Raw genomic sequence first — 27,993 nt, 5'->3', positions numbered from 1 at the left:
GCTGAGCCGTGTGTGTGGTGTGTGTGTGTGTGTGTGTGTGTGTGTGTGTGTGAGTGAACTGAGGGGTACAGCATCCATGCATGGAGTGTGTGTCTCTGGGTCATGTGTGCATGTCATCTAGCGGCCTTCGTGGGGGTCTCTGTGGGGTATGTGGGGAGTGTATGGGAGGGTGCATAGGGGGGTCTGGTGTGCTTTTAGGGACAGGGTGGGTATGCTTGCAAATGTGTCTCCGTGGGGTGTGTGGACCATATATGCATGGGAAGGTGTCCACACACAATGTATATGTGAGGCGAACAGTGTGTTTATGTGGGTCTGTGGACGGAGGGAGAGTGAGTGTGAGTGTGTGAGTGTATGTGTGGATGGGAGAGGACCGGGTGTATAGATGTGTGTGTGTGTGTGTGTGTGTGTGTGTGTAGGTCTGTACAGGGTGGGCACGGTGTGTGTTTACATGTGTGCATCCGTGTGAGTGAACGTGTTTCTCGGGCACGTGAAGCTGGATGCGCGTGTGTACCGCAGAGGACAACGTGTGTGGGCCTGGCCACGCTGTGAGTTTTTGTCGCGAGTGGGAGGGTGAGGGTGTGTGTGTACGTGTGCGCCCGTGCCCGGGGTGTGCAGCGTGTGGCTGCGCGGGGGCGCTGTATAGTGCCTCCCGCGCGCGTGTGTGGGTGTGTATGAGTGTGTGGGATCGGGGCGGCCTCGCACAGGGGCCGCCCCGGAGGGGGAGGCGTCTGCCCTGCGCGACTCGCCGGCGTGTCCGGGCTCTGGCGCCTTCAGCCAAGAGGCTCGGGAGGCGCGGAGCTGCTCCAGCCGTCCTGCCGCCGTCCGCGCGGGCCGTCCGTCCCCTCGGGGCCCCTGGGTCCCGGGCCCGCGGCTCCGGGGGGCGGGCGGGGACCCCCGGGGCCCGCCTGCCACCCGGGGGGCCGAGGACGCCGCCGGCCGGGCGCCGTGGAGCGGCGAGGGGCCCCCGCGCAGCGCGCCCCGCTCCGGAAGCCCGGCCCGCGGCGCACTGGGGCCGGGCGGCGGCCGGGTCCGCCCCGCCGGCTGCTGCGCTCGTGGGCAGCGCCGTGTGGCGCGTGGAGCGCGCGGGGGCCCGGGGCTGGCGCTGGGAGCGCGCCGTCGGCGTGGACTGCAGCGCCCCGGAGCCGCGCTGCCTCTGGCTGCCCTGCCTCGCCCACAGCGACCGCCGCGCGCCGGGGCCGCGCCGCGCCAGGGTGAGCGCCGCGGGGCTGCCGGGCCGGGGCGGGGGCCGAGCGGGGGGTCGGGCCTCGTCGGGGCGGGTGCGATCCGGCCGCTAACTCCTTGGGATCTTTGAGCCGAGGGCGCCCTGCCTGCTGGGACCCATGCCCCTGAGTGGGCAGTAAGTGAGGAGCTGGAGAGAGGCGGGGGAGGGTGGCAGGTTGTGGCTGGGAGCTTTTCCGGGGGTGCTGGATGTGGACACCCCCCCCCGTCTGGGTGGTGGCCTGCTGTGGCTCCAGCCTCTTGGCTGATCCGCAGTGGACAGAAGGGACCGGGGTTGTTTGGAGAGATGCTGGGGCACGGAGTCCTGAGGAGTTTGCCGGGCAGGGACCCGAGTCAGAGGCAGGCCAGGGTGGTAGTAAGTGGAGTGGAGGGCACCACTCGGCCCTCTCCTTGGTAGGGGCGGTGGGCACAGGGGCACAGGAGGGTTTGCTAGTGGGCACAGGAGGCTGAGGTGGCAGGTAGTGATCTCAGGGTGAAGACTGACAGGGCTGGCGATAGGGGGTGGGGACAGTGTGTCTGATGTCCGGGATCGAACAGGCTGGTAGGGCGTGAGTCACAGTGGGCGCCATGCCCGGCATGAACGCTGTGCTCCCTGCAATGACCTCTTTCTGCTCCTACGGGGGGAGGAGCAGGACTCCTGGGTTCTGGTTCCTGGTGTTGCTAACCCACCACGTGTCCAGTTCTAACTTGTGGCCCTGGGGCCATCTGCCCTCTTCCCACCATCAGCTGGCATTTCTGGATGTCTCTTTCCTGACACAAGGCTGAGAACATTTGGAGATAGATCTGGGCCAGGAGAGCGGTAATCAGTGATGTCCCTGTGTCCCCCCCCAGCCCCTCCCTCTCCATCCCCTTGTCTCTGTGCCTCCCCCAGAGTGGCACAAGTGGGGATGTGTATGAGCTGAACCCCTTCCCAGTCTAGTCGCCTTTCTGTTCCCATTGCTGGCTCCGTCTCTGTTTCTGTGTCTATCCCCTCCTTCCCTGTCAAGACGAGAGCCAGACCCAGTGTTGTCCTGGGTCAGAGGGAAGGAGAGGAAATGTGCATCATAGCATGAAGGACTGAGGTTTAATCCAAGGAAGAACTTCCCACAGGGGAGCCGCCAGATCTAGCTGTTGATGGGGACTGTGGTGTATCCACTTCAGGCAGGGATGTAGTAGCTGTGGCAGGGGGGTTACCACACTGACATTCTCAGGAGCTGGGTGGAAGGGCTGGGGGAAGGGAGACTGGGAGGAAGGAAAAGAGGAAAGGGAGAGGCAGAGATAAGGGAGGGGGTGCCAGTGGTGCTTGGGCCAAGAGGGGACCTGAGAGAAGAAGGCCTGCCCCCCTGTCCTGGGTTATAGCCAGGCCCCCAGAGAGGGGCACCCCCAGGCAGCTGGCAGCTCCAGGCAGGATGTGTGCCGGAGGAGGGGTGGGGGGCGTGCGGGGACCTGTCCCAGCCACTTCTCGTCACTGGGGCAGCTGGTGGCTTAAACCTTAATCCAGGACACTGGCAAAACAATGGGCCCTGCAAACAGCCTCAGCTCTGAGCCCAGGCAGCGGGCGTGCAGGGGAGGCAGCCCACACTGGGGAGGAGCAGGGGCTTCTGGTAGGAGCAGGCAGGGAGGGTCCCCCAGGCCCTCTTCTCTCCCTGATCAGTTCCTTGCCAGGTCAGCAGAGATAGGAAATCCAGGGGATTTCAGACCTCAGCAGAATTCCCAGAGAATTTTCTCCTCTGGACTCTTCAGATCCCCCATGGGGGTGTGGGGCTCAGAGGAACTGGCGGGGCTCTAGCTACCCATGGAAGGAGCCGAGGGGCGATCACTGGGTCTCCTGCCCCGTGCTGGAATCTCAGCCAAGGCCTCCTGGACTGAGGAGCACCCAGCTTTTGCTCGGACCCTTCAGGGGAATGAGCACTCCCAACGTCACCTGGTAGCTTTCCAGATGGCTATGATGAGAATGGTCTCCTGGGCCTGGAGCCTCGCTCGGGCCCCCTGCACCTTCCACCTGGCAGCGTTCGCTGGGACCGCCGCTGTCATGTTTTTCTTTCATCTTCTAAGACTTGAGGGTCCACCCCCTCTCCCAGGCCTGTCTGACGATAGTCCTACCTCCCACTCTATACAGAAATTCCCCAGCAAGGGCGCCTGGTGGCTCAGTCGGTTGAGTGTCTGCCTTCGGCGCAGGTCATGGTCCCAGGGTCCTGGGATCCAGTCCTGCATCGCATCGGGCTCCCCGCTCAACAAGGAGTGTGTTTCTCCCTCTCCTCTCCCTCCCCCAGCTCGTGCTCTCTCTCTCTCTCAAACAAGTAAAATCTTAAAAAAAAAAAAAAAAAAAAAAAAAAAGGAGGAGGAGGAGGAGGAGGAGGAGGAGGAGAAAAGAAAAAAGAAATCCCTAGCAAAAGGGCTGGGCACAGGGCTGACTTCCACCAGAAGTGTGAACAGGCTGGGGGATGGATACAGGAAGGAATGTCTTAGTATCGGTTCATCCAAGTGGCAACTTTCTCCAGCTCTTAGGCAGGGGAGAAGGGGACTTACCTGGGGCGGGGAGGTCCTTACCCTGGAGCCAGTGGGCTTCTTCCCTCTATACCCAGCTGCCTTCGTTCTCCTGCGGACTCCTGCCTGGTACCAAGGAGGAGTGGGGGGTTGAGGACTGTCGAGAGCAGGAGTGAAGGGGCTTCTTGCCCTCTGCGGGTTGGATGAGGGCCCTTGGATAGGTTAGGATGCCTGCGGTTGGGGGTTAGAGAACCCCGAGGGAGGCATCCTGGCTTTTCACTCTCTTCTCCAATCTGCCGTCCGCAGCCCTGGCCACACATCCGTCTGACACCCTTCTGTCACCCACTTTCCCTCTCTGCATCTGTGCGGGGGACCTGAAGTGAACCCTCTCTTAGGCGGTGTCCGTGCTCTTCTCCCTCTTGCCCCAGAAATGGACCTGTGTGCCCCCAAACCCTGGTCTTCAGACATCCTCTGCCCTGTCATCTTGGGGAATCCCAAGTATTCCATCCGGTTGGCCAGAGGGCAGCGGAGTGTCTCTCCCACCCCCACCAGCTTCCCCTCTCAGGGCCAGCGAGCAGCCAGGCCTCTGGCTGGGCTCCGGAGCCTCAGGAAGTCCCTTCAGTTGTCTGGTGTCCAGGCCGCTCCCTCGTGGCTCTAGTCCCCCACCTGCTGCCGCTGCGGCTCGTAAAGGACGCGTGTGCGCGCGCCAGTCTGTCGGCGCGCGCGTGTCTGTATGTCTGCAGCAGATGCCGTGTGCCTGTGTCTGTATGTACATGCGTGTGTGAGACCCGTGTGCGCACATTTGTCTGAGTGTGCATGTGTATACTCCTCTTTGTGTCTGTCCGTGTGCACATTTGCACAAGAGTGTGCTGCTCTGGGTGTGTGGTGTGTTCTGTCTGCAGGAGTGCGTGTGGACGTGTCTGTGTCTGCCTGCGTGTGTGTGTGTGTGTGTGTGTGTGTGTGTGTGTGAGAGAGAGAAGAGATGGCGCAGCAGGCACTTCCCAGGCAAGAAGGCTGTGTGTCCTGTTCCCGGAGCATAGTAGGTGCTCAGTGAACGTTCGCTGACCGGACCTGAATGAACACCTGGCTGGCTGTGGGGGACTTGTTTCCCTGGAGGCAAGGGTGTCAGGAGGCGATGGAGGGGAAAGAAAGAAAGCAGCAGCTTTGGGCTGATGAGGGTGGAAGAGGAAGGAAAGAGGAGAGGAGGAGGAGGTCGGGAGCAAGGGAGGGGGCCTGGAACCGGGCGTGCCCACGCTCCCCACCGCTGCCCAGTCCCTCCCTCCTCCTGGCTGCGGGAGGCAGTGTGCCGACTTGGGATCGTGGACCACACGGCCACTTGACCCTGTCTCCCTGTGCTCCCACAGGTGCCACTGGGCCCGAGAGATGGGTGCTCCTCTGGGCGCCCCCTCCCCTGGCAGGGGCCGCGGACGCTGCTGCTGCGCAAAAGTCTCCAGGATGGCTTTGGCTTCACCCTGCGCCACTTCATCGTGTACCCCCCTGAGTCAGCCGTGCACTGCAGCCTGAAGGTACAGCAGCCGCCCCGCTGGCCCGGCCTCACGGAGCTTTAAAGCGGGGAGGGGAGTTTCCTCTGCACCACCCCCTCCACAGCCCTTCTTCTCTGGCCTGGGTGGAGGGTCGCTGAGAGGCAGGCACAGCCCTGGCTGGGTCATTTGCATTGTGTGAGTGTGGACAAGCTCCCTAACGGCTCCAGGTTTGGTCTTCCCAGGAGAAGGGGCAGGGTGGCCGGTTCGGGGCAAGGAACTTGTGGGCGGAGCCCACCCCCAGACTCTTGGCCTCTGGAAAGTGAACAGCTTTCTCGGAGAGATGGAGTTCTGGGGACACTTTGTCCTCTTGGGCTGCTTCTGAGCTGGGTTCGTTGCCCCCTCCCTGGGCTGAGCTCTTGGGGAATCTGTCTTAACACACCTCGGGACTCCTCCTGGAGTGCTCTGCGCTCTGGAGAGCACCACGCTGGGAGGCAGCTGCCCTGGGTTCTAATCCCAGCAGCTCCTCCCTCACTGGGGACCTTGAGGGGTTCTCACTCCTCTCTGGGCTCCATTTCTCCTGCTCTAATGTGAGGGCATTTATCTACTTGACCCCTGAGGGCCCTTCCAGCCCTAATATAAATGTCAGGTTGTCTGAGTCCAGGAACCAAGGCTGCTGTGCCCAACCTACAGTGTGGGCTGAGGGGGGAGGGCCTCCCTGCCGGGGAAGCAGGCGTGCAGGGAGACAGTGAGGGGGCCCTAGGCAGGAACCAGGGCTCCCCAGGAGGGCCCTGCTCCCTCCCACCTCTCTCCCAGCAGGGAAGGAAACAGATTTATTTTGGAGTCAGTGAACCCCATTCTCCTCTTCCCTCAGGGCTGGGACCAGCTGTTGGCGGTTCTCCCTTGGGGAGCTCGGTCCCACGTGCCCGAGAACCAAGGCCTTGGGTTTCGCTGCCTGTGTCTATGGACTTGCATGGCTCTCATGTGTGCAGCCGGATGCACAGTATACCAGCCGTGTGCAAGCGTGCTTGTCTATCTGGGCACGTGCATCCGGGTATCTGTAAATACGCATCTCTTATGCACGCCACTGTGCACCGTCATCCGTGTGTGAATCTGGGAGCACCTGCATAACGATTCCCATCGGCTGCAGTTGTGTTTAAGAGTATAAGCCGAGGGTGATGGTGTGTGAGAGGGAGGGGCACAGCCCCCCTTGACGCCCAAGGACCCCAGCCTCCTAGGTCCCTGGAAACTCCAGTCCTTCCTTTCCTTTTTCCCCACAATGTCCCTCCTACCTGGCCCCTGCCGCCTTCTCTCAGGGAACCCTGCTGAGGGGTGACCGGGACAGAAGCAGCCTGAGTGGTTGAGGCTGGGTGGTAGGCCTGTCTCAGAGAGCCCTCGTTCATGTGGGGCTCTGGAAGACCCCAGGCAGGGCAGGCCAGGGACAGACTCCATCCCATTTCCAGAACCTGCCCAGGGCTGGGAGCCCTCAGGGAGCTCAGCCATCTGAATGCATCCGTTGGCCTCTGCCGCCAGCTCGCTCTGCTGTCAGCTCACATCAGCAGCACGCACACTCCCCGCGGGGGGGGGGGGGGGCGGGGGGGAGGCAGAGGGACTGCTCTCCAGCAGTGCCCAGCCGCCTTTGTGTTCGGCCGGGGTGCCAGAGAGTCCTGGGTTTCAGCCCTGCTTCTGCTACTGCCCCTGAGTGGCCTTGGACAAGTCACGCCCTGTCATCTGCTATGGGATGGATGGCCTGTGGAGCGTGGTAGATCAGACGACGCCCAGCATCACATCCGGCTCTAATGTGCCACGTCCTGCTGCCTGGTCCTGTCTCCCTGACCTTCTCCTTTCCCTCATTTCTGGTTCCCCCCCAAATCCAGTACTCTCCCCCTCACTATCAGGAAGGTCCCAGAGGCCTCCCTAATGGGTCTCCGGGACTCCATTTCTTAGCCCTGCTAGATGCTAGAATCTTCTTCCCTAACTGTTATTTCACATCCACTCTCCCACCCAGGAACCTTCACTGGCTCCCTCTTTCTCTCCTTTCAACCCCGAATGCTTTAGTCTGCCTTCTGGCACCAGCTTGCTGTTGCTTTCTTTCTTCCTCAACTCAGCTGATCCAGTCCCATTTCTTTCTGCTGCCCGCCTGTATACACCCCTCCCCTCCCCCATGGTGCCCTCTCCCCTTCCTCCTCAAACTTGCCTTAAAATCCCCTCCCCCAGAGGGGTGCTAATCAGGCCTTCCCTTCCATTCTCTAAGAGCTGATAGCCACTGTTTGCACTTGTCCTGACTGCTTATCTGTGTCTGCCGGGATCCTCTCTGTGGGTAGCGTGTTTGGAACCGCCTCCATCGGGCTTTGAGCTCCCCAAGGGAAGGGGTCATGCATCCCCCATTGGATTGGGGGCTTTCAGATGGCTGAGATACAAGGCTGTGGGATCATCAGTGATGAGAGTGGGTTCATGTAACTGGGGAACATTGCCTGGGACTTGATGTCCCCACTGACACCCCTCCAGCCCCCTCTGGGCACTGGGCTAGTTGTGGGAAGATAAGAGGGAGGCTGGTGGGGGAGCTTGAGGGGCCCACCCAGGTGGGGCTGTTGAGGGTTAGATGGAGGGCCCACACCCACCTCTCTGTCCCCCCCAGGAGGAAGAGAATGGAAGCCGAGGAGGAGGAGGTAAGGAGTGGTAGGGGTGGGTGCCAAGGCTGGGGCCCATCCTCCAGCTTCTGTTTCTCCCCCCTCTACCCCAAGTCACCCTGGATTTTGCTGCCCCTCCCCCCCATTGTTCTAGTCTTTGCTCTTTTCTATGTCCACTCTGGATATCTGCGCTCGCTCGCTCTCTCTCTCTCGATCCTTCTTTTCTTCTCTCACATTTCTCTCCCTCTGGGCCTGTCCATTCCACACTGGGAGTGGGGGGTGCTCTGGGGAGCAGATGGCTTTCTAAGACCTGGCCCCTGGCCCCTGGGAGTTACTCCCAGCCTAGACTGAGGCACGGACAGGGGTGCAGAGCCTGGGGGCTGGCGGTAGGGTGCAGCTGACCAATGGCTGTCCTCAGGGATAGAGACACTGCGGTTCTCTTGGGTGTTAGGGGAGCCCTGAGGTCTTTATCTTTTCAGATGTGGGCCTAACTCCCCTGGCTGTCACCCTTGCTAGCTCAAAGGACCCCTTTCTGCAACCCAGGGTATTCAAGACGGGCAGCCTTCTTTCTCTGCCATTGGGGCTTCTGCTGGGCAGCCGTGGTGACACTGTCTTCCCGAGTCCCCCTTTGCGGAGGCTTATGGGGGTGAGGGCAAGAGCCAGCTGACCTAGAACAGGCCCATTCCCCTGATGGAGACAGCTCGCTGCAGAGGATAATTGCTGAGGTGTAATGTGATATCACGAGGCAGTGAGCGCCCATCTCAGGATCTGGAGGCCTCTGCTTAGAGCCCCCCACCCCCCACCCCGACCCTGGGGAAAGGGTGGGGGGAGGTGCGAGCATTGAGTGTCTATGAGCTGCAGGGCCTTTCTGCGACTCTCCCCAGGTCTGCGGGTGCAGACGTTCTGCCCCGCTGGCCTGGGAGCTCCAGCAGGGCAAGGCCCACTTCCGTCCGTCCGTCCTTATTAGTCCGCTCTCTGGCACAGTGCTGGGAGGCGAGAGGCATTTGAGTGACCCTGTGTGTTTGTGTAGGTTTTCTTCCGCATGGGTTTTTGTTCTCCCAGGGGTGTGTCCTCTTGTCTCCCCGTGCATCCGCGTCTCCGTGAGCGGGTCCGTGTTTGTGTCCGTGTGAGTGTGATCCTTCTCTGAGTGTGTGTCCCCTGTGTGTGTAGCTGTGCATGGGTGTGACCTTCAGCAGCCACCCCCAGCTAACCTGGCCGATGCCCACCAGGACCCTCCCCCCGGCACCACCGCCTGGAGCCCATGGATACCATCTTCGTCAAGAACGTGAAGGATGACGGCCCCGCCCACAGAGCGGGCCTGCGCACAGGTGAGGTGTCCCCGGTGTGCAGCTCCTTGTACTTCTCTGGGTCTCTTCTCCCTACCCTCTCGTTGGGATGGGATTCCCAGATCCTGGCGCTGTCATCCACACCCGGGATAGGGGTTCTTAGGAGGAACCTCTGCCACCCCTCGGCCTGCTCACGTTGCGACCCTGCCCCTTTTCTCCAGGAGACCGGCTGGTGAAGGTGAATGGGGAGAGCGTCGTTGGGAAGACCTACTCCCAGGTCATAACTCTGATCCAGGATAGGTGAGCGCCCCCTGCCTTCCTTCTCCTGTCATAGCTCCCAGCCCACTCACCGAGTCCCTGCACCCCACACCCTTGACCCTGGGGGGGTGCCCTGGCGACCAGGATCCCTGTTCTCCCAGACCCTGTTGCCTCAGCCTGGCCTGACCCCCTGCCCTGTCTCTGTAGCGATGATACTCTGGAACTCTCCATCATGCCCAAGGACGAAGACATTCTCCAGCTGGTGAGTCCTGCCCTACTGTCTGCGGCGGAGGGCCCCTGGGGCCTGGGGGCAGGATACATCCCTTCTCTTTGGGCCTCCCTTCTGCGTTAGATGCTTTGGGAGGCAAAGAACAGTGTCGGGGGCAGGGGGCAGCACCAGCCCAGCCATGTCCAGTCGGGGCTGCCAGGCCCATCCCTGGGCTGGGGCGGGCTGTTGCTTCATTCAGTGCTGCTCTCTGTGCTGGGGGAGGGGCAGGCGCTGGCCTTGGCAGGCAGGATTCCTGCCAGGGTATCTGGAAGGAGGGCGGCCCAGCGGGCCCTGCCAGACTGGCACGTTCTTGTCGGCTCCCGTGAGCCTGTTGTCCACACCCCCTCCCTGCCTGGCCCCGGGGTGAGTGTGTCTCCTGTAGATGTGTCCACACACACATACACGTACCACCCCACTCCACCCCACCTTCGAGTGCTGCTGTTCACACAACACCCCACGTACCACTTGATACCCAAAGCAGAACACACTAGGTACACAGCCACACAACGGAACCCCACAGCACCGACCCTCCGCCCAGCTCACAGCGCGTGTGCCCACAGACATCACGGCATGCTCCGGCCTGGCACACCAGCCCCGCCACCAAAGCTTACACTTGGAATGCACAGGCCAAGTGCCCCTCGCCCCTCTGCGGGCATGGCGGCACACCCAGCACCTGGCCCTGGGCCGCCGCACACAGAGCAGGTGCCCAGACTGCATGCAGGGTACCCTGCACTCACGCGTGTCCCTGTCCGCCCCACACACTGCGCACATGCACTCACACACGCTTACACACACATACATAGGCCGTCTGTCTGTGCACCCCGACCCCAGTCCTGGCCCAGAGCCCAGAGCCCAGAGCAGTCCTCTCTGCCCAGTGTCCAGTTTCCTGATCTCATGGGTCTCAGCCAGATGCCAGCTTGCTTGTCCCCAAGGTCACTGCCCCCTGGGGGAAGGCTGAGGGCCAAACCCAGGAGGTCCTGGGAGCCGACGGGCTGGCTTTTGCCCTGGATGTGCTCGCATAATCACTGTAATCACAGTACCATGCTTGGCACCATGCCCCTCTGGGAACCTCCACCCTCTGACCTGGATTGTCCCCTTGTCCTTCCTGGGGAGGGGGAGGTAAGGCTGGAGGTCCAGAGAGGTGGATGGCTCCCCACAAGTCTCAAAGGCCCTGCGGGTACGCTTCCCCCCGGGCTGAGGCGAGGCCAGCAAGGAGGGAGTGCCGGGGTGGGATCTCTGGGATCTCTCCGGCCAGCGGGAGGAGAACGGCAGGGGTGCGGAGAGCAGCAGCCTTGAGCTCTGTTACCGGAGGTTCGAGGTTCGGGTGGGCAGGCAGTCCCAGATGTCAGCATCTGGGGCCCTCTGCCGCACCCCCATTCCGGGCCAGCCAGAGGGTGGGGCCCAGGCATTCCTGTGGTTGGGAGCCAAGGCTGGAGGCCAATGGGGCCGCGGCAGCTGCTGACGCCACCGCCGACGCGGCGAGGCCCCTCCACACCCATCTTCCCCTCCCTCCTCCTCCTCCCGCCAGCCGAGAGAGAGAGAGAGAGAGAGAGAGAGAGAGAGAGAGAGAGAGAGAGAGCCGGTGGGGGCCAAGGGCAGCCACAGGGAGGGCAGACTGGGGGTGGGGGGGGGACGGAGGCTGGGCTGGCACAGGGGTCAGTGGGGCTTAGCCCGGAGGGGGCGGAGGCTGGCCGAGATGCTGCCACCACCGCCCTGATGCGGGGAGCCTGGGGAGCCGGCAGGATGGCAGGAGGGAGAGGTATGTGAGTGTCCCCGGCTGGGTGTGTGGGTCCAAAGGGGGCTGAGTGTGTGGGGGTGTGTGGTCTAGCTTGTCCTCATCACATGATGTGTGTGCCTGGGACTGGAGGGACAGTTACTTGTGTGTGTCTGTGTCTCATTGTGTTTCGCTCTGTGTGTGTGTGTCTTTGGGTGTGTGTTTTCCGGTATCTCCTTGTGGTGTGGCACACGCACGCGTGCGCACCCCCCCCATGCGTGAGCATGTCTGTGTGTTTCACCCTCCCAGCCTTTGCTACTTGGCCCTGCGATAGCTCCCCCCCCCCCGCCCCCACTCCGCCCCTATCAAGGGCCAGGCTAGGCCAGGGCCACAAGGCCGCTGTCCCTGGGGGCTGCCTCCTTTTTTGGCTGGGCCTGGGCACCGGCCCTGTCACTCCTCGGCAGTGCAGTGTCAGCCTGGGCTCCCAGTGCCAGATTCCAGTCCTGGGGTGGCAGAAGGTGGCCCCTCCCCCAAGCCTGGCCCAGAGGGAGCAAGAGGTAGGCAAGTTTCTCCTCACTCTGGCGGCCCAGGAGCCAGGCCCCAGCTCCCCGTCCAGGGTCCAGGGGATGGAGGGACAGCTGGGCTTTCCCAGCCCCCGCCCACCCCCAGCCCATCCTGCCGTGGACACACCCTTTAGTCGGCTTCCCTCTCTGTGTCCGACCACCTTGACTGGTCTCTGGTGGGGTTTCCCGGCTCTGCCAGAGGGGCTGTGGGCACCGTTGGATGTAAGGGAGCAGGGAGGCGCCTGAAGCCAGCATGGGGGGAGGACCCCAGAAAACAGATGTTGGAATGTTTGTGGCTAAAGGCTGTCCTTGTCATAAGTCTTAGAGAAATCCCGGCTATGTCTCCAGTGAGAGAGACAGAGTGTGTGTGTGTATGAGTGTGTGTGTGTGTGAGACTCTCAAAGGCCTCTAATTTCTTTGTTCTCTCCCTCCCTTCCCCCCGACTCTCTTTGGAGCATGCCCTCCCTCTCCCACCCACTCAGGGCTCCCTCTGCTTCATCCTTTCCCTCCGTCCGCTTCTCTGGGGTCTTGATCTCCCAGGGCTGCTTAGCTCTGCCTTGTGGGACTCGTCCCGCCCTGCTCACTTGTCTCTGTGTCCCCGGCCAGGCCTACTCCCAGGACGCCTACCTGAAGGGGAACGAGCCCTATTCTGGAGAGGCCCGGAGCATCCCAGAGCCGCCCCCAATCTGCTACCCTCGCAAGACTTACGCCCCGCCAGCCCGGGTCTCCACCTGGGCCACTATGGTGCCTGAGCCCCTCTCAGCACTGCCCAGTGACCCCCGGAGTCCTGCCGCCTGGAGTGACCCGGGGCCCCGCGTCCCTTCCGCTGCCCGTACCCATCCGGACAACTCTTCCCTGGGGATGAGCCAGCCCCGCCCCAGCCCCGGTGCCTTCCCCCGCCTCCCCTCGGAGCCCCGGACGCCCCGTGCCTTCCCCGAGTCTGGCGGCCGGGTGCCTCCCAGCAGACTGGAGTGCCAGCAGGCCTTGTCACACTGGCTGTCAAACCAGGTACCCCGCAGGGCGGGGGAGAGACGGTGCCCTGCCATGCCCCCCCGGGCCCGCAGTGCCTCCCAGGACCGGTTGGAGGACGTGACTGCCCACCGCCCATGGCCCTGCTCCACCTCCCAGGGTGCCTTGAGCCAGCTGGGTCAGGAAGGCTGGCACCGAGCTCGCTCCGACGACTACCTGAGCCGGGCCACCCGCTCCGCCGAGGCCCTGGGGCCAGGAGCACTGGTGTCACCCCGTTTTGAGCGCTGTGGCTGGGCTTCCCAGCGTCCGTCTGCCCGCACCCCTGCCTGCAACTCCAGGGACCTTCCCGCACCCCAGGCCCCACCCCCACCTGGTCTCCAAGGCCTGGACGACATCGGGTACATTGGATACCGGAGCTACAGTCCATCATTCCAGCGCCGGACTGGCCTCCTGCACGCACTCTCCTTCCGGGACTCACCCTTTGGGGGGCTGCCCACCTTCAGCTTGGCTCAGTCCCCGGCATCGTTCCCACCGGAGGCCTCCGAACCACCCAGGGTTGTCCGCTCAGAACCCAGCACCCGTGCTCTGGAGCCTCCCGCCGAGGATCGTCGCGACGAGGTGGTCCTGAGGCAGAAACCGCCCACCGGCCGCAAGGTCCAGCTGCCCCCCGCAAGACAGATGAACCTTGGGTTTGGTGAAGAGTCCCCAGAGCCAGAGACCAGCGGGCGAGTAGAACGCCTGGGCAGGAAGGTGGCCCCTTTGGCCACTACTGAAGACTCCCTGGCTTCCATTCCCTTCATTGGTGAGTGACGGTCCAGGTGGCTGTCTTGGGAGACTTGGTCCTCTGTGCCCTGTTGTACCCCACCCACCTGTCACCATGGGCAAAACTCTGGGTTGAGTGCTGATGGGATCAGCCTGTTTCTCTGTCTGTCCGTCCGTCCTTCCATCCATCCATCCATCCTGTGCCCTCTTGCATCCTTCTGTCATCCTTTCTTCTGTTCATTTCTCCTCCAGCCATCTTTTCTCCGTCCCATTCTTCCTTCTTCCCCTCTTTCTCTTCAGCTCTGTCTTTTCTTCCTTCTCTCCCTCCCTCCTTCCTTTCGTCCGCCCACCCACCCACCCACTCATCATTTTTCTTCTTTCCTCCTCCCTTTCTTTCTCCTTCTTCCCTTTGTTCATTCATTTCTCCCTTCTATCCCTCCATCTTTTTTTCCTATCTTCCTTTGTTCCTTTCACTCTTCATTCCTTCCACCCACCCTCCATCCATCCATTCATCCAACAAATATTTGTGCCAGGCCCTGTGTGAGGCTCCGTGCTCTCCTGGAGCGGGTGGTCCAGCGGCAGGGACAGATAATCGAAAAAGAACAACCCCACAGGGTGTGTGTATGTGATGGGAGTACAGGGAGCTCGAGGAGACAGAGAAGGCTGACATGGCCTAGGTTGGGGTGTGGTAGCCAAGGAGAGAATCTTGGAGAAAGGAGATTAGGGCTAAGACTTGAAGGATGAGAAGGAGTTAGTCAGGGGGAGAATGTTCAGGGAGGGAATAGAATATGCCAAGACCCCGAAGTGAGAGAGGCAGGGTGCCCTTCCAGGTCATCAGAATGGGTCCAGAGGGGCTGTCAGTCTCTGGGGAATTTGGACTTTATCCTGAGAGCAGAGGGGACACTGAAGGTTTGTTGTCTGGGGAACAGATGTGGAATAAAGGAGAGGCCAGGTGATTCCCAGGTTCCTGGCCTAGCTGAGGGTTGTGCCTCACCTCCATATTGGCAATGAGAGTGGAGCAGGACGAGGTTTAGGGTTTGCTAACTGTATCCATGAGGATGCATGATGGGCTGGGTCTGGGGGCTTGAGAGAAAGACCAGATGTGAGATCATGAGACCGGGAGCCAAGAGCCGAGAGACGGTACCTAGAGCTGAGTTTGGCGAGCTCACCCAAGGTGCAGTCGTGGGAGTGAGGGAGAAGAGACCTGACCAGGAGAGGAGACCCAGCCCTGACCTCCCCTGGCTGACCTTCGGCCTGAGGAGGCAGACACAGCCTTATTAAGTTCCTGGGCTGGGGGGAGAGGTGAAGCCTTTATTTTCAAACTACTCCCAGTCTGAGGGAGAAGCATAGCACCTGCCCACAAGCCCCCATCTGGTGGAGAAGATAGTCTTTACCCTTGGGAGACAGACTCCTAGTCCAGGAGCCCAGTCTAGGGAGGGTGGCTCGATCTCATGCCTGGGTCACCTCGGTGTGAAGGGGAAGGCAGGAGCTGAGCCTCCATGCTCACAGTCTGGAGGGGTAGGGGGTCCCTTGGCCATGGACCTATTGCCAGCAGGGCCTTGGGGGACTTGAGCCTTGGGGATGTGGTCTGGGCCTGGAGGTGAGGCTGGGAGTAGGGGCGGGCAGGTTTAGCTTTCGGCCACCTTTATCCACCGTTCCCTCTGCTTGCAGATGAACCCACCAGCCCCAGCATTGACCTCCAAGCCAAGCATGTCCCTGCCTCTGCTGTGGTCTCCAGCGCCATGAATTCAGCCCCCGTCCTGGGCACCAGCCCATCCTCCCCAACCTTCACCTTTGCCCTCGGCCGCCATTACTCCCAGGACTGCAGTGAGTGCTCCCTGAACCCCAGCCCTGTCCTCCCCCTTGCTGCCTAGTCCTCGGGGGTCTCTGCTGGGCCTGCTGCCTGATGTCTGGCCTCTTCCTGCTGGCTTCTGCTACCCCTGGGACCCCATGGGTAGAGTCACCTCCGGGCCCGGCCCAGATGGGAGGGCTCCGGGAAACCCCCCACCCTGCCGCCCTGCTGACCCTGTGGCCCAATGTGGGCGGCTTTGCAGGCAGCATCAAGGCCGGCCGCCGCTCCTCCTACCTGCTGGCCATCACCACAGAGCGCTCCAAGTCCTGTGACGATGGGCTCAACACCTTCCGGGAAGAGGGCAGGGCTCTGAGGTGAGGATGGGCTGCGGCCATCACGGCCACCCCACTGGGCTCTCGGCCTCGTGGTCCTCTACACACCAGGGCAATGAGTTCCCTCCCTGGAAGGCTCCTGAGCCTTGGGATTCGGGGGGAAGTCCTAGCTGTGCTTCCCACAGCCCTCACACTCCGTTCTCACTCCCCAGGCGCCTGCCAAACCGAGTTCCCAGCCTGCGGATGCTGCGAAGCTTCTTCACTGATGGGGTGAGTGGCGAGTGTGTGTGGGGGCGAGAGTGTCGGGGGTCAGGGAGTGCCCGGTGCCTCAGCTGTGGAGCCCAGGGGCCAGAGATGGTCTACTCCTGCTCCTGTCTCCCCTCCCCCGCTCTGGGCCCGATCGCCCTGGCGTCAGCCGTGTGGGCTCCGGCATCACTTAGAGACACCTGCACCCTCGCACCCAAGGCCGGGGCCCTTGCCGTGCCCCCGTCTCGAATGCCCTTTCCACACACCCCTCCGCGGCCACATGACTCATTTGGTTACTTTCTTCAGGTTTTTCGAACTTCTCTGAGATTTTTAGCCTTTATCCCTGACATTTCATGCCTCCCTGCGGCACCTCGGTTTTTCTCCTCCGCCCTCCTCGCGTGATACAGTTGACGCGTCTGCCTCTTTCCTTGCCTGCGTCCCCACTAGCATGTACGCTCTGCGAGGACAGGGAGCTCGTTCAGCTTGCTTGCTCCCCGTGGGTACCTGAAACTGCCCGCCCTGGGCGCCATCGGGCAGGATCTGCGTGGCGTCTTCAGGGCGCAGGGGACACGGGAAAGGAGGGTGACCCAGGATTGAGAGTGATGGACAGGCTGGGGTTCCCAGGCTCCTCCCCTGGGGACCACCTGGGGTCAGTTCTGAAATGGCCCTCACTCTTTGTGATTAGGGACAGCCTGGAAAAGCCATTTGATTTCAAACCCTCGGTATCTTTGGTTCATTTGACACCTTGAGGACATCGTCACCTGGCTTACTCCTTATCACTTCCTCTGCTTACTTAACTCTCCCTTGACCTGTCACTTCTGTTGCTGGAGTCGTGTTGACACTATCACTTCCTCTGTTTAACTCCTTGTGGGCATGACTACCTGTTCCCCTAACTCAGCCTCTGTTGATGTGCCTACTTCCTCTGTTTATTTAACTCCACGTCGACACAATCACTTCCTCTGTTTCCTTAGTTTCTTCAAGTCTATAAAATGACGGGAGGTTCCAGATTGGCTTTTCTAGCGTGGTGAGGCATGTGGTCGGCAGGCCACGGCCTTTCCTCCTTTCTGGCTTCCTCAGCCCATGGGTCCCATGGCCTCAGTGCAGAGGTTCCGAGAGGGCAGGAGGGGCCCGTGAGGCCACACAGCACAGCAGAGCGTTGCCCAGGCATACCCCGGGCCCGTGTGGCTGCGGGAGGCCCATGGGGCTCCTGGCATGCTGGTACCGTGGGAGCCCCCCTAAGTTGCCCTCCGTCGTCTCGCTGCAGTCCTTGGATAGCTGGGGCACATCCGAAGATGCCGAAGCTCCCTCTAAGCGCCACTCGACCTCTGACCTCTCAGACGCGACCTTCAGCGATATCAGGAGAGAAGGCTGGTTGTATTATAAGCAGGTCCTCACCAAGAAGGGGAAGGTAAGGTGCTTGCCGGGATGAGGTGGAAGTGGATGGAAGCCGTCTCGGGCAGAACTCTCCGGCTTCTGCACCCACCCACAGCCTCTGGAGCCTGAGAGGCCCAGCAGAGGCTGTAGCACGAGGGGTGGAGGTTAGATGTCAGGAAGAACTTCCTGGGGGACCCAAAGAACTCATGAAAAAGAGGTGAACCAGAGAGATGGGCTCTGCTGTGCGATGGGTCCGGTCAGTGTGCCTGAAATTCAGAAAGAACCACCCCACAGTGATGCTTGGTTGGCACATCACCCCAAAGAAGGACACGGGGGCTCACGGAAAATAAGGGAGCAAGGCCAGAGTGATTCTTTTAGAGGAGCTGAGACCCCAAAAGAAGGCAGGGTCTTGCAGGACGAGGAGAGATTTGAGTCTCTATCCCAAGGGCCCCTGAAAGCACCGGGGCCTCTTATCATTTGGCTTCCTGGGGAATGAATTAGAGAGGGGCCGACCCGAGGCAAGAAGACCCATTAAGAGCCACCACAGCGATCCAGGTGAGCGATGAAAATGGCTGGGCCCGAGGGTGGCCGGGGGACAAACAGGATCCCAGCGTGAGAGGGCGGGGCCCCTGGGTCCACGGAGTGTGAAGGGCTTTCCAGGCCGTGCTGCGGCTGAGGAGGAAGGAGGAGACGCAGCAGAGCTGAGCAGACTGGTTAGCATAAAGCTGGGCTTGGCCCTTGACTGCATCAGGCCTTGCTGGGGGGAGCTGGGGCGACTCAGCTGTCTATGACTCAGTTTCCTCGTCTGTAAATAGAGCTAACGACAACCCCTGGCACATACACCTGTTGCCGAGGATTAAACGAGTTGACCTGAGCTAAAGTGTACCCGGGGCCTGGCCCAGGGAGCTCTTCTCCTGCTGTGATTCGAATTTTCCACCCTGCCTTCTAGGGGTCTTGTACCTGGGGAGAGAACATAAGCTTTGAAGTCAGACAGACTTGGAGTTCCTGCCCGGCCCCTCATGGCCAGCATAAGGCTTTGGGCAGCCCCCTTCACCCCTGTGCCTCACTTTTCCGATCTGTAAGATGGGGACAGGGTTATCCTGCACCCTGGGCTGCTGTGAGGTGAAGTGAGCTGGGGAGGCCAGGCGGGGCAGGCGTTCAGCCGTGCCCTCGTCCAGTCCGTGGTAATGACCGAGTGCCTGCCGTGCTCCTGACTCGTGGTCGAAGTTCTGGGTATTTCATGGAGAGGCAGCCAGGCCAGTCCTGCCCTGCTGGGCCTCAGGGCGAGCTGAGAAAGCACGTGGTGCATAGTAGTTGCCAGTGTGTGACTGTTATGGGGGAGGAGGGGAGCGGAGCGGTGTGTGGTAGGTGACCCCAACCTCAGCGGGGTTCAGGAAGGTGTCCAGGAGGCTGTGACATGAAGGGTGTGTGAGAATCCACAAAGCAGGGAGGGAGGGGAGTGCTCTGACAGCGGAGACACCCTCCTGGATGGTCTGGGGGAATGGAGGGCGTACTGGGTGGCTGAGGGCCAGGCCGAGAGGGGGAAGCCGAGGCGGGGAGTCTGGTGCCTGCTTGCAGGGCCTCATCCCCCACAGCAAGCCTTTGCAGGGGTTCCGATGGGGGTGGGAGGTGTGTAAGCCTAGGAGGCAAGGGTCACGTCTGTGACAGGAGAAGACAACGCCATCGCTGTTGTCCAGGTGAGCGAGGGTGGGGGCCCTGACCCAGCTCCTGGCATGGGGCCGAGGGGAAGGCACAATTTGGAGAGATTGAGGGAGGCCATGCCTGGGTTTGCTGACGGCTGGGAGGTGAGAGACAATGGAGGAGGCAGATGATGGCTGTGGGGGTGATGGGGCCTTCCCCTGAGCCACAGGGCACTGAGGGGCAGGTTTGGTGAGAGGACACCAAGGGTTCCTTTGGCGACTTGTGGAGTCCAAGGGCCCTGGGACATGGAGGTGTCCTGGGGACAGAGGCTCCAAGGGCGTGGCACTTTGGAGGGAGTCCATCAGGGTATGCACGGGCACGTGCCACCACAGGTTGGGGAACACCGAGGGAGAAGGCAAGAGACTGGCTGCATCTTGAGAGGACATGGGGAACGCAGGCCAAAGAGGAAAGCCAGCAAGATGGCAGGAGGGGTTGCCTAGGAGGGGCAGCAGGGGCCAGCTGTGTGAGCTGAGGAAGGGGAGCCAGTGCGGACAAACCCTTCCAGCCCAAAGTTGGAGCCCCTCAGAGGGCCTGGGGAGAAGGCTGACTCCTGCCTGCCAGGTAGCCTGGCCCCCAGCTCTGGATGGCCCCCGGCTGCCCCACCACAGCGTCTCCTGGGCAGGGAGGGGAGCTGGCCCCTTCCTGCTCCCTGGCCAGTTCTGGAGGACAGGGCCTTCGCTCCGGGCTCGGCCAGGACCTGATTTCATTTGTCCCCTCGGTGCTGTGGCCTGGGAGTTAGAAGAGGGGTCCTCAAGTCAGCTTCAGGCCCTTCGTCTGTCCAGGGAACTGGTTGCCAGCCAGATGTTGTCTGCTCCAGCTAGTCTAGCCTCTCCTGGGTAGCCCCCACCCAGCCCCCAGCCTCGTCCGGAGGCCATTTGCTGTCGGGCAGAGGGGGGCGGGTGTGACAGGTCCCTGCAGTCACAGACCTCACGCGTGAGCCGGATATAACCTTGGAGACCAGCTGGTACACTTTTCATTTTACCAGTAGGGAACACTGATGCCAAGGGAGGGGCCTTGGCTCGTCCAAGGTCACCTAGCTGGTTCGGTCTCAAAGGGGCACCTTGCCACCACCTCACTCTGATATAAAAAAAAATCCCCTGGAGGGCCAGGCTGTCTCCTGCTCTGATGATCCTGTCTGGGTCCTGCAGGGCCAGGGCCAGGGCCGGGGCGGGCAGGGCTCATGGCCACACGTGGCTGTGTGACCTGCTGGCCATGGAGCTTCCTCACCTGGTTTGTGCGGAGGGCAGAGGCCCGTGGTGGGTGAGGAGTGGTAGGCAGGCTACCAGCCCAAGGAAGGGAGCCTCGGTCTGATGGGGGAGATGGAGCCCCTGCCGTCAGTGTGCTCCCAGGATGATTAATTCATTGATTCAGTGACTATTGATGGCACTTACGCTGCGCCCGGAGACGCTCTAGGCTCTTGGGTGGGGACATGAGAGGAGAGACAGGCTCCCTGCCCCAGGAGCTTCCCAGTTACTGGAAAGATCCACAAGCAGCATCACGAGGCTGCAGTAAGCACTCAGGGAAAAGGAACTGGGTGATGTGAGTGCCTTGAAACGCGGAGATAGCAGGAGCTGCCTTTAGAAAAAAGGGTCAGAGAAGGCCTCGCTGAGGAGGTGATACTCGTGACATTTGAGCTCAGACCTAAAGGGCAAGAGGGAGGCCACATGGAGAAGGGAGAGAAGGGACTCTGGGCAGAAGTAACAGCTGGAGCAAAGGCCACAAGAAAGGAAAGGGTGGCTTGTTCGCTAGAGAAGGCCCCTGTGTCTTGACACAGTGAGAAAGAAGTCGGTGGAGAAGTTGAGTTTGGAGACGGAGGGACACATCACAGAAGTTCTTAGATTTGATTCCACTGGCGGCAGGAACCCACAAAGAGGGTGCTAAGCAGGGGAGAGACAGGATCTCATTTACATTACAAAATGGTGGCTGCAGGGCACCCGGATGGCGGGTGGCTCGCAGGTTAAGCATCTGGCTTCGGCTCAGGTCATGATCTCGGGGTCCTGGGATGGAACCCTGCATCGGGCCCTGCTCAGTAGGGAGTCCGCTTCTCCCTCTGACCCTCCCCCTTCTCGTGTTCTTTCACACTCTCTCTCAAATAAATAAATAAAATCTTAAAAAAGAAATGATGGCCGCAGGGGCGCCTGTCTGGCTCCGTCAGTAGAGCGCGCAACTCCTGGTCTCGGGGTCATGAGTTTGAGCCCCACGTTGCGTGCAGAGATTACTTTAAAAACATGGTGGCCGCAGCTGCTGGGTGGAGAGCGGATTGCAGGAGGCGAGGGTGGGGTCTGGGAAGGTTTGAGTAGTTGTCCAGGTAAGAGGTGCTGGTGGTGTGGACAAGGTGGTAGGTAGCCAGAAAGATGGAGACAGGCGGTATTTCGGAAGCAGAACAGCTGTGACATTCTGATGGGTTGGGTGTCAAGGGAGAGGAAAAGGGAGGGGTCAATGGCAACTCCCAGGTTTCTGGGCGTCTGGGTGGATTTACTGAGCTGGAGAAGTTGGGGGGGGGTGCTGTGGAGAATAAATCTGATGAGAGAAAGCAAGTGCCCCTGGGTGAGCAGGTAGTGTGCCGAGCGCCTATGGGACGTGCAAGTGGGGACACAGCAGGCGGTGGGAGGTGCAGGACTGTGGCTGGGGGTTGGGGGGATGCCAGACCGGGGTTACATTTGGGAATCACCGTCAGCAGACAGATGGGATTTATAGCCACAGGCATGGATGACATCACAGGAGTGGCATGCAGGGAAAGGGGAGCCCAGGACAAAGTTCTGGAGCCCCTCCGCCCCTTCAGGGCAGGGTCTCAACCTCAGCTCTAGTGATGTGTGGGGCCAGATGATTCTTTGTTGTGGGGGGCTGTCTTGGACATCGGGGGATGTTTAGCGGCATTTATGGTACTAAATGCTGTAGTACTTCCCCAGGTGTGACAACTGAAAATGTCTCCAGACAAACGTCCCCTGGGCACCATTCGCCCCCGTTGGTGAGAGGATGTTGGGGGAAGGAAACCAGTGGAGAAGACCGAAAAAGGAGCCAGTGGAATTAGGAGGAAAAACAGGGACCCAGGGGTCCCTGGTGCCAAGAGAGGGGGTTTAGAGAAGGAAGGAGTGGTGGGCTGGGCCACATGCCTGAGAGAGGATAAGGCCGGAGAAGCCGCCCCTGGCTTGGGCAACACGGGGGGGCCTGGGCGGCCAGGATACTGAGTAGAGCCTTGAGCACGAGACCAAAGAGCGGGGAGAGCGGCTGCAGTGGACGATTCGTGACCAATTTTGCTGTGCAGGGGGCAGTGTGTGGAGTAGGAATGGTTTTACTAGGATTTTAGGTAAGGCGGGCCATGCTGGGCCCGCGGCTGCTTCTGTGGGGCATTGCGGGTGCCAGATGCCCTTGACGCTCGTACTGAAAGATGCTAGTATTGAAAGGAAGGTGGGGGACCCTCTGGGGGGGTGGGGACCGAGAACGATGGGTAGGGGTGTCCAGGCAGGGGAGGGGCGGGGAGTGGGGCGGGGTCCCCACCGCTGTGGCCGCCCGCAGCTCTCCTAGGGCCCCCCTCGGGCTGTGGGGGCGGGGAGGGCAGGCCTGGCCTCTCACAGCCTCCCCCCTCCCGTCTCTCCCCCTCCCCGTGTCTCCCTGCAGAAAGCGGGCGGCGGCCTGCGCCAGTGGAAGCGGGTGTACGCCGCGCTGCGGGCGCGCTCGCTCTCGCTGAGCAAGGAGCGGCGGGAGCCCGGGCCGGCGGCGGCGGGGGCGGCGGCGGCCGTCGCAGGTGAGGACGAGGCGGCGCCCGTCTGCATCGGCTCCTGCCTGGTGGACATCTCCTACAGCGAGACCAAGAGGAGGCACGTGTTCCGGCTGACCACCGCTGACTTCTGTGAATATCTCTTTCAGGCTGAGGACCGGGATGACATGCTGGGCTGGATCAGAGCGATCCGAGAGAACAGCAGGGCCGAGGGCGAGGTGAGGGCCCGGCCGCCCACCCGGGCCGGGGAAGGCGGGGGTGGTGTGGGGGGGGGGAGGGGAGGCCCCCAGGGCCGCCCCTCACCTGCCGTGGACCTCCTTAACCTCGCTGAGCCTCAGTTCCCTCGTCCATAAAATGGGCTAACAGGAGCACACCTTGCAGCTCCTCCCACTTGGGCTTTGGTGTGAAGAGAGAGAGCATGCAGACAGTGGCTCCCAGAGCACCTGGCACCCTCCGTGTTCCCTGGCTGGCAGGAACAATAATAACTGGAGGAATGACACTCATTATTATTATTATTATTATCATTATTAATTATTATTATTATGCCTTGGGAGGGCTCTGGCACAGAGAGGTCAGCTCCAGGCCAACCTCAGGTCAGGGTTCAGGACGCAGGGGCTTCTTCTGGAGGGGATTACAGAAGGAGGTGCCCCTGGGCCAGAACTGTGGCTGGCACTGCTGCAGGGGCTGGCCTGTCAGCGGGGCATGAACACATTGACCTTGGGAGGAGGCCAAGAGGACTGGCCTTTGGCAGCAGGCTGCACTAGTTGAGCCAAAGGCTTTGGCAGGCATTTCAGGGTAATTTTTAAAAGACGCCCCCTCTTGGGCAGCTGCCGCTTGCACACCAGGAGCCCGGGCTGGGGTGTCCGCCGCCCCTTGCCCCCTCAGCCAGGGGCCGGCACAGTGGTGCCTCGGCACCCGTGCACGAAGTCATGTGGGGGTCCTGGGCTCAGGGGCTGGTCCCTGCCCGAGGATGGTGGGCCTGGGCCCTGGTCCACGTGTGCACCTGCTCTGGCCATGGGAGGAGGGGCCCTGGTACACAGCCCCTGGGCCACAGACCCTCTCACTGAGGGGAGACCCGTCCTCTTGCTGAACCAGGCTCTGTTCTCCTCAGAACATCATCTTTCCTTACTGTAGGGAGGAAAGTACCTGGAATCTGTGGCCCCTGCTCTGGGGGCCTGGCTGGGCTGTTCCCAGCAGGGCAGAGTCAGGGGGTCCCAAGTGACCTTCATTGTGGCAGCAGCTGCCGATCACGGGGCACTTTTCTGTGCCTTGCCGGGATGCGATCAGCGCTACGTGCGTAATTCTGCACCCCAACCCCGAGGTTGCCAAATTATCTCCTTTGCTGCTATGGAAGAGACTGAGGCTCAGAGAGGCTAGTGGGTTACTCTAGGTCACGCAGCTGGTGAGGGGGTGCTGGGGAGTCCAGCCCCAGTTTTTCTCGCTCCAGGGTGTGAGCCCTCCAGCTGGCAGATGGAAGAAGGAGGGGAGGCGAAGCGGAGGTGGGGGCTAGGGATGAGACCTGAGTTGGCTGGCTGTGGGCACTGATGGGCTCTATTTCTTCTTTCCTCTCCTCCAGGACCCCGGCTGTGCCAACCAAGCTCTGATCAGCAAGAAGCTTAATGATTATCGCAAAGTGAGGTGAGGCCCGGCTCTCCTGAACAGTCCTGGCCACGGGGCGGGGGCCGTCCAGATAGAGGCCATGCTCCGGGCCCACCTTGAGGCCTGAGGGCAGCCCCTGAGTCACCCTCTGCTGGGGGCAGGCAGGATGGCAGGGGCATCGAGCCCACTGCTTCAGGGCTGGAGAGGGAGGTCCAGAGTGGTAGGGGGCTAGGGCGGGCAGCATGTTGGGTCACCCCAGATGAAGACTTCTCCTCTCCCCCTTTTCCTACACAGCCATAGCTCTGGGCCCAAAGCTGATTCCTCCCCCAAAATCTCTCGTGGCCTGGGGGGCCTCAAGTCTGAGTTCCTCAAACAGAGTACTGCACGTGGCCTCAGGACTCAGGACCCTCCCGCAGGGAGCAAGGGTAGGAAGGTGGCTGCTAAGGGGGTAATGCGTGCGTGTGTGCGCGCGTGCGTGTGGGATGGTGGGGGTCGGCCCTGTGGGTCTGCACGGGAGCCGAGGGTGTGTGTGTGTTGGGCTCTGTGTGCCTGTGGGTGTCGGTATGCCTGTGAGGGTCTGGCGGCTCTCAGAGTCTCGGGGCTGGAAGGGCCTGGAACCTGATTTCCCTCCATGACATCCCAGCTGGGTAGCTTCCAAGTCTCTGCTTGTGTCCCTTCAGGGGCAGGAGTCTCGTCCTCTCTGGAGGCAGCCTTCTTCATCTTTATACACCTCGGGCTATTAGAAAGTTCTTTCTTTGGTTGTATCACAATCTATGGCCCCACCTTGTTGTTTTAGCCCTTGAGACCACATAGAAGTCCTTACCTACTCTGAGGCCTGTCTCCTCAGGAATACACACCCTCATCTCTTAGGCCTTCTCTCAGGATATAATTTCCCATCAGCCCTCCGCATTCCAGTTGCTTCTCTGATGGAGTCCCCATATGTCCAAACGTGGGTGAGTGTGTGTGACCAAGTGCGGCTGCTGCCCCTCCCCAGGCCCCCAGCTCACGCTGGCTTTGTCTGCTTTTCCGCACCCCAGATGACAGTGCTGCCCCTCCCAAGACCCCCTGGGGCATCAACATCATCAAGAAGAACAAGAAGGCAGCCCCCAGGGCATTTGGGGTCCGGCTGGAGGAGTGCCAGCCAGCCATAGAGAACCAGGTGAGTCCCCGCCATACTCCAGCACGAGCCAGCGGGGAATGGGGGAGCCCAAGGCACAAGGGCCGGAGCTGAGGGACTCTGGCACCAGCTCCCCATCTCATCTTGCAGCCACAGCGGTTGGAGGGGTGGGGGAGCACCCAGGGAGGGAACAGCAGAGCTGAGGCAGAACCCAGGACCCCAGCTCCCAGCTGGTGCTCCCTTGCAGACCTTGGCGAGGCTCCGGTGTTCCGTCTAGCCCCCAGACTGGAAGCCGTGAGGGCCTTGTGTCCCCCCCGCACGGGGTTCCCCGCAGCAGCTCTGGCCTGGCTCTGCTCTTGGCCTTCCCGCCTCTTCTGGCTCACGGCTGGGGAATCTGGCCCTTCACCTTCCTAACATGCCTGCCCTGCCTGTGTCCCCAGCGGGTCCCCCTGATCGTGGCCGCGTGCTGCCGCATTGTGGAGGCACGGGGGCTGGAGTCCACGGGCATTTACCGAGTGCCGGGCAACAACGCAGTGGTGTCCAGCCTGCAGGAGCAGCTCAACCGCGGGCCTGGTGACATCAACCTGCAGGATGAGGTGGGTGCGGCGGGGGGCGGAGGGGGCAGAGGGGGCAAGGTGCTGTGTGTGTCTCTTGTGTTCCTCAAACCCTGCGATGTGCCTGGCTGGGGGCCAGGGCCCCAAGGTGGGCGAGGCAGGACCTGCCATGGCAAGCCGGTCCTGGGGATGGCCATCACCCCCCACCCCGCCAGCTAAAGCCCGAAAGACACACGGTCCTGGTTGAGGAGCCCTGAGGCAGAGGCTCGCGAGCACCAGAATAGTTCTGGGGGCCTGGAGGACAAACAGCGTTCGCTAAATGCCCGTGAAAGCCGGGTAGGGACCTCCCAGGCTGAGAGAATGGCGGGGGGCAAAGGCGCGGGCTCTGAAAGGTCGCCAGCAGTCAACTCACCTTCCCTGGAAAGGGCCAGGTGGCAAATGCTTTAGGCGTTGGTTACCACGTGGTCTCTTCCTCCTTCTCCTCGTTTTTCTTCACAGCTCCTTAAATAGGTAAAAACCCTTTCTTAGCTCAAGGGCCGTACAAAACGAGGCCGCTGGCTGGCCTTGAGGTCCGGGCTGTGGTTTGCAGACCCCTGGCTTAGAGGGGAAGCATGTGTCAGCACCCAGCGCTTCCAGTGGTTACAGCAAGGGGGGGGGCGGGGAGGGGTGCTGGTTGGGTGAGACAAAGCCAGCCGGGGAAGGAATCTGACAGCCACACTTAAGAGCTCGCAGAAGGCTATATGTCAATCACAGCTCAGTAAAGCTGGAAAAGAGCCAAAAACATATTTCAGTGTGAAAAAGAAAAATAACAGAAGTATTTGCAGCAGGGCCAGTGTTTCTCAAACTGTGTTCCCCAGAGGAGCTGTGAACTAGAGTAAATCTGCTTTGTTCTGTTTTTTAATGTCAATTATTTCCATATTGGGTTTTCCATGTTTGACAAAAGGGGCTCTGCAGAGAAAGATGTTCTGGAAAACCACAGATCTGGGCAATGAAGTCCCAGGAGTCCCATATGGTGAAGTTTTATGTGATACATGACAGTCTTCTTGCCCTTGGGGAGGAAACGGGGAGACATGACATGTGGGATGGTGGCCAAGAGAAAAGGCTGATCTCGCACCAGGGACCAGATCGTGTGATGAGGAAGGAGAAGATGCTGAGGGCTGGAGCAGGTGGGAAACTTGAGTGTTGGAATCGTTGAAGGATGAATGGGAGGGGGCAGGTGGACGAGAAGGCAGTCCAGGCTGGGAATGATGGCATTTTCCAAAACCCCAGAGGAGGGTCTGAGTGTGGATAGAGAGAACAGACCCACCTCCTTCCTCCTTCCTGGGCTTGGCAGCGGGGAGGGTGGGACCCAGGGCAGGAGGCAGAGGGCTTTTGATGGCTCCACTGAAGCCTTTGACCTTGATCCAGGAGACAATGGGGAGCCTTCACTTGTTCTTCAGCTGGGGAAGCATCAGTGAGAGTGGGGTCTGCTCTAGCTTACGCCTGATGGATGTGAATGAGGGAGGCCCAGAGCAGGGCATCTACGGGAGAAATTGCTGTTATGTCGGAAGTGCAAGGGGCCAGGAGGACACGGTGGTCCCAGGGGAATAAGGAGGATGGGAGCTGCATGAGAGGGAGGAAGGGGGGGGCAGGGAAGAGCCCGTATTTGAGCTGGGGGCTGATGGTATGTCTCTGGAAGAAACTGGGGAGTAGACCGGAGAGGGAGGATGTGTCACGTTGGGGCCCCGCTGGATTTGGGGTGATGGCACCATCGGGCACTGCCCAAGAGTGGACGGAGGGTGGATGTGGTCATGCTGGGGCACAGAGTGGGACGATGGAGGGAGCTGCTAGATGGGCAGAGGGTGGGCAGCAGGTGTCCCAGGCTCTGCATGGGACAGAGGAGAGGGTTCGGGGGAGGCTGGGGATGAGAGGCAGATAGGTGCAC

General features: G+C 61.0%; 1 protein-coding gene across 1 annotated transcript in view; it reads left to right on the top strand.

The window, feature by feature from the left end:
• The first annotated feature begins 671 nt into the window (after window positions 1–671).
• ARHGAP23 (Rho GTPase activating protein 23) overlaps window positions 672–27,993 on the top strand; it is a 47,032-nt gene continuing 19,710 nt past the window's right edge. Inside the window, 16 exon segments of the mRNA XM_040639818.1 lie at window positions 672–1,277; window positions 5,055–5,231; window positions 7,825–7,855; window positions 9,046–9,144; window positions 9,324–9,402; window positions 9,568–9,622; window positions 12,512–13,676; window positions 15,308–15,463; window positions 15,691–15,802; window positions 15,973–16,030; window positions 17,271–17,414; window positions 22,700–23,017; window positions 24,376–24,437; window positions 24,693–24,823; window positions 25,436–25,557; window positions 25,956–26,111. Of these exon segments, the coding sequence (XP_040495752.1) occupies window positions 672–1,277; window positions 5,055–5,231; window positions 7,825–7,855; window positions 9,046–9,144; window positions 9,324–9,402; window positions 9,568–9,622; window positions 12,512–13,676; window positions 15,308–15,463; window positions 15,691–15,802; window positions 15,973–16,030; window positions 17,271–17,414; window positions 22,700–23,017; window positions 24,376–24,437; window positions 24,693–24,823; window positions 25,436–25,557; window positions 25,956–26,111 (3,471 nt within the window).

This window comes from Ursus maritimus, unplaced genomic scaffold (assembly GCF_017311325.1).
Source record: "Ursus maritimus isolate PB19 unplaced genomic scaffold, ASM1731132v1 scaffold_24, whole genome shotgun sequence".
Classification (NCBI taxonomy): Eukaryota; Metazoa; Chordata; class Mammalia; order Carnivora; family Ursidae; genus Ursus; species Ursus maritimus.
Note: the sequence above shows the minus strand (reverse complement) of the source record. Positions and strands in the feature narration are given on the sequence as shown.